The 5,982-nt window shown below is 36.5% G+C and overlaps 1 protein-coding gene across 1 annotated transcript in view; it reads left to right on the top strand.

The window, feature by feature from the left end:
* Positions 1 to 5,982, top strand: part of PTBP3 (polypyrimidine tract binding protein 3) — a 114,101-nt gene that overhangs the window by 61,145 nt on the left and 46,974 nt on the right. The window contains exon 6 of the mRNA XM_023510561.1: positions 5,818 to 5,982. Coding sequence (XP_023366329.1) covers positions 5,818 to 5,982 — 165 coding nt within the window. The remainder of the gene's footprint in view (positions 1 to 5,817) is intronic.

Raw genomic sequence — 5,982 nt, 5'->3', positions numbered from 1 at the left:
GGGAGGCTGAGGCAGGAGACTCGCTTGAGCCCAGGAGTTGGAGGTTGCTGTGAGCTGTGATGCCACGGCACTCTGTCCAGGTGGATAGCTTGAGGCTCTGTCTCAATTAAAAAAAAAAGATTGCCATAATACAGTCTTTTCTGACTTTGGCACCATGCGAGCAAGACCTAGCTCACCAAGGTTAAAAAAAAGAATCTACTTATGTTTTCTTCCAATACTATTATGTTTTACTTATCTTTATTTTAAAATTTAAATATTTGTTCTATTAGAAATTTTTTGGATGTGCAGAATGGGGGTAGGGCTTTGGCCTTTTTTACTCTTAAGAGAATGGTTTTCTCTGCATTATTTTTTGAATAACTTACTTATTGTCCAGCCATGTGAAACTTCTTCTTAATCATATTCTGGTTTTCTATACACATGCTGTACTTGCTTATAGCATGCATATGGTATATATGAGCACACACAGTTGTTAGATGTGCCTGTAGATTCTGCCATCATGTGTGCTGCTCACGTGATATGCACTCTGTGTCTAACCTGGACTAGCTTTGGATTCTCAAAGCCTGGATTCCATTCATGCTGTGAATGTGAGCACTGTAGCTTAATATATTGTCTGTCAAGGCTCTATTTGTTAACTGTCTCTTCAAAAATTAATTGGTTTCTCTGGATAGATTTTAGAATTATTTTGTAATTTCTACCCACCCAACACATAACTGGAGTTATTGAGTTGCTTTTATGGATTAATTTGGGGTATTATTAGCATATGTATATTACGCTCTGATTTTTTTTTTTTGAGACAGTCTGACTTTGTTGCCCTCTGTAGAGTGCAATGGTGTCATAGCTCACAGCAACTTCAAACTCTTGGGCTTAAGTGATCCTCTTGCCTCAGCCTTCCAAGTAGCTGGAACTATAGGCTTGAGCTACTATGCCTGGCCCTCTCTAATCCTTTTGCTCAGGAAGTTATATTTTGTTTTCCTTTTATGTCTTTCAGTAGAGTTTTTAATTTTCCTTCATGTTAAGTCCTGCAGTTTTCCCATTAGTGCTATTGTTGAGTATGTTTGTGTAAATCTTAAAGGAGAAAAAACAATTTAATAAAATTCTTAAAGATTGGATTATTCCAAAGGGAAACAGTGAGAAATCCCAGTTGCTTGGCAACCAAAGCCAGCCTAAATGACCTAGTTTATTCTTAGGTAGCCTTCATTTCTTCTCAGTACCCTTTCCATTTTGTTACTTTTGTGCAGTTTATATGCATTGATGTTTGATAAAATATAATAATTTTTCTTTTAGTCAAAGTCTCACTCGAAACCTAACATTAAAATTGAGGCTACCCGTTTGCATATTTTGAAAGTACCATATATCTTTTTACAAAGCTGATAGATTAGTGTTTCATTTTCTTTATGTTCTCTGAATAGCAAGCTGTTGCACCTATGCACAGCTTACAGATACACTTGCCAGAAAGTTAGGTAAATATCAGGTATTTTTGTCCTCTTGATTTAAGCTAAAATTATAACTACAAAAATTTAAAACATATTCTGAGGTAAAGCATTTGAGAAATGATTGTGTTAATGACAGTCATTATTGTATTAGTATAATGCAGTGTGTGTGTGTGTGTGTGTGTATAGTTTTTCCTAACCTTGTGGATAGAAGTTTATAAATCTGAAAAGAGATGAGTATGGAAGGATTTTTCCCTAAAAATTTTCTAAAAAATAATCAGACTGAACACTTACGACCTATACTTTAGTTAATTTCCGTCTTCTAAATTTGAGCAATGTCTTTGTATTACCCAGACATGTTACATTTTACATGAAATATCTGTCCTTATCCCACCTAAATAAAACCTTTGTTTTCCTGATTATACTACCGTTGATATTATTTTCCATATAGGAATTCTGCTGCTTTATAATTTTTAGTATCAGATGTATTTTCATATTTTGAGGCATTTCTTATTTATTTTGTTTAAGTGCTTTTGCCTAATTAAAAATTCAAACTATAGGCTCGGTGCCTGTGGCTCAAGTGGTTAAGGCGCCAGCCACATACACCTAAGGTGGCAGATTCGAATCCAGCCCAGGCCCACCAAACAACAATGATGGCTGCAACCAAAAAAATAGCCAGGCGTTGTGGCGGGTGCCTGTGGTCCCAGCTACTTGGGAGGCGGAGGCAGGAGACTCACTTGAGCCCAGGAGTTGGAGATTGCTGTGAGTGATGCCATAGCACTCTACCCAGGGGGACAGCTTGAGACTTCGTCTCAAAATAAATAAATAAATAAATAAATTCAAACTATAGAATGTCTCACAAAATCGAACTTATTTTTTCAGATGTTGTCCCAGATTTTTATTGTCAAAACCATGTCCTTCATGCCTGCTATATAGAGAGCTTTGCACTTAATGCTCTATGAAGTACCATTCCAGAGTATATTGAAATCTCTAGAATGATAATACCACAGGTTCTCAGTTTTTTCATTTATGATATCCCTTATTACCAAAGAGGAAGAGGTGAAGGAAAAGGAACAATAATAACAGAAACAGTACTAGCAACAGCAAATACTCATATAGAATTGTTTATTAAAAAGAATTGATGGAATGATACATGGCATAAGGAAGTAAAGAGGCCAGCAAGGTTAAGTTTACTTTGATTGTATATGCTTAGTTTTGAGAAGATTTTTTAGCCAATTTAAGAGAAATAGAAACAGTTATTACACTAAAAACTTCACTGTGCTGATGTTTTTCCCTGGACACTCTAGAGCTGTGAGATCCAATATGGTAGACGTTGGCCAAATTTAAATTAATTAAAATAAAATAAAATTTTAAAACTCAGTTTCTCAGTTGCAGTGGTCCCATTTCAGGTGCTCACTAGCCACCTGTGGCTTGTTGTTATCAAGTGGACAGTGTAGATAGCAAACATTTTTATCACAACAGGAAATTCTGTTGGGCAGCACTGTTTATATCTTCCATGTCTCTACTTAACTTTTTCAGTGTGTGGAATACAGTTACAGTAAGTGATTTAATACCATTGTCTGCTAATTCTAACCCTCTGTCAATTTTGGGTATTTTTTAATTGATTCCTCTTTCTGCATTGTTACTGGAGAAGTATGAATTAGTTTTTAAGCTGTTAAAAGCAGTAGCACTCTCGTTGTCCAAAAAAATCTTACTGACAAACCCAGTGTAAAGTATAAAATAGATGAGATAAACTGCCATGTTTTTAGTGGGACCTGGGGTGCCCAATATTCTATACACTTGAGTGTATAATAGCATAGTTTTGATAATGATATTCAGATAATTGTTCATATATTTGCAAAGATAATACTGCTTTGGAAACTTGAACACTTGGCAGTTTGATTATTATCTGATACTTAAAAATCTGTATATGGGCTCAGTGCTTGGCAGGTTTGAATCCAGCCCAGGCCTGCCAAACAACAATGATAATTACAACCAAAAAATAGCCAGGTGTTGTAGCAGGTGTCTCTAGTCCCAGCTATTTGGGAGGCTGAGGCAAGAGAATAGCATAAGCCCAAGAGTTTGAGGTTGCTGTGAGCTGTGACATCAAAGCACTTTACAGGGATGCTTTCAAAAAAAATCTGTATATGTCATAAAAATGATGTTATTAAAAGGGCTGTATACACACATAATAAAAAAGGATGTAAACTACTATAAAAGTAGAAATTCAGATGTTAAGCATACAGAAAGTAAAAGACTGATAGTTTTTAGAAAGGTATTTATTTTTCTGTTACTTAGCCTACCAAAATGTTGAAAACTACTTATATGTCTCACATTAGAGAGGTATCAAATTAAATAGTAAACAGTAAACAACCCCCCCAAAAAAATTACAATCATGAAACAAAACACACAGAGTGTAGCAATTCAAAATAGTACACAAATGCTGTGATCTTTAAAATTGCAACTGAGTACAATATGTTAAAAAAATAGCTACAGTAAAGTGGTAGGATTCTTCGTTTTGTGCACAAATATGTACTAATTATCACCTTTCTTAAAATATAAGAAACATGCATTTTATTTCAGTGATGATTATTTTCAATTTTCTCTCTTTCCCCCCTTTTTTTGTTTTGGAGACAGAATCTCACTATGTCACCCTGGGTAGAATGCCATGGCATCACAGCTCCACAGCAACTTCCAACTCTTGGGCTTAAGCGATTCTCTTGCCTTAGCCTCCCAGGTAGCTGGGACTACAGGTGCCCGCCACAATGCACAGATATTTTTTTGTTGGAGTTGTCATTGTTTTTAGCGGGTCTGGGCCGGGATTGAACCCACCACCCTCAGTGTATGCGGCTGGCGCCGTAACCACTGTGCTACAGGCGCCGAGCCTTCGCTTCATTTTTTAAGTAATTGATTTAAACTTTGGGATGTTCACAGGCTTAGAAAAAAGTTGTCCATAGAGTACAATGAAGTTTTGATTTCTTAAACCATTTGGGAATAAATTACCAACCTGGTCCTTCTTTGGTGTCTAATACTGTTTAGTGTGCATTTCCTTCAAACAAGTACTTTCTTCCACTAACCAGGATAGAAAATCAGCGTCAAAAGGTTAACATTGATACATTACTTCTCTCTAGTCCTCAGCCCCCATTCAGTTTTTGCTAGTTGTCTCAGTAATATTTGCTGTAGCAAAAGGATCCAATTCAGAATGACATGTTCCATTTACTTATCATGTCTTTTTAGTCTCTTTTGACTTTCATAACCTTAACGTTGTTGGAAATTACAGGGAATTTATTTTTAAGAATATCTTTCAATTTTCAAGATTCAATTCAGTTATCTATGTGTCTTTGACAGGAACATCATAGAAATAATGCTTTACTCTTACTGCATCTTATTAGGTAGCACATGATTTCAGTTTGTTGCATTGCTGATAGTGTATTCTTTGATTAGACTGGTTTTGCCAGGCTTCTCTGCTATAAAGTTACTTTGTTGTTTGTTTGTTGTTGTTTAATTGTTTGTTTGCTTGAGACAGGGTCTTGTTCTATTGCCTGAGCTAGAGTCCAGCATATCATCATAGCTCACTGCAACCTCAAAATCCTGGGCTCAAGTGATCCTGCCTCAGCCTCCTGAGTAACAGCTGCTACAGGCATGTGGCACTATGCCCAGCTAATTTGTTTTATTTTTTGTAGAAACAGGGTCTCACTGTGTTGCTCAGGCTGGTCTGGAACTCCTGGCCTCAAGCAATTCTTCAGTCTCAGGCTCCCAAAGTTCTAGGATTATAGATATGAGCCACTGTGCTCTGCTCTTTATGCTGGAGGCTTTTATGTAGTTTGATTTGTTCTTAGCATTCATTGAACACTTCCTTACATTCTGACTCCCCCAAAACCCCACAGAAACAAAGATGTTTTATACTGATCTCTGCCCTGGTTCTGGAACCAGCCATATTTTTTAGAGTGCCCTGCATCCTTTAAGTGAAGGATTTTTTTTTTAAAGTGAAGGATAGTTAGAAGTTTGTCTGCCTATTATTGTTTGGGTTCTAACACCCTATGCTGTAGTCTGTAATATTGTTTTCATAATGTCTTTTCTCCCCATTGTCTTTTAAAAGTTAGGAAATAAAAATTATTTCTAAATTTTCTGGTATTTTCCTGTTTTGTTTTAAAGTAAATTTAAGCAACTTTATCATTGTGATAAGAGGGCAGGTCTTGAACTCTTGACTGATTACATGTTTAGTATGTGTGTATCCAGATTGTATGTGTGTGTGTGTGTGTGCAAATATATATATATATATATTAATTTAATCACATTACTTCATATTGCTCTATATCAGCTAAATTTTAGGATTCATATGATGCTTCTAAATAATCAAAGCTTCTTATTTTGGACTGTTCTATAGAGAGCCCAAGCTGCACTGCAGGCTGTCAGTGCTGTCCAGTCAGGAGGCCTGCCCCTTCCTGGAGCTTCTTCTAATGAAGGCACAGTCCTCCCCGGGCAGAGCCCTGTGCTCCGAATAATTATTGAGAACCTCTTTTACCCTGTTACTCTGGAAGTTCTTCATCAG

This window comes from Otolemur garnettii, unplaced genomic scaffold, assembly GCF_000181295.1.
Source record: "Otolemur garnettii isolate 467f Iridium unplaced genomic scaffold, OtoGar3 scaffold00014, whole genome shotgun sequence".
NCBI classification, from domain to species: Eukaryota; Metazoa; Chordata; class Mammalia; order Primates; family Galagidae; genus Otolemur; species Otolemur garnettii.
The sequence above is the reverse complement of the archived record's forward strand: the minus strand, read 5'-3'. Positions and strand labels throughout refer to the sequence as shown.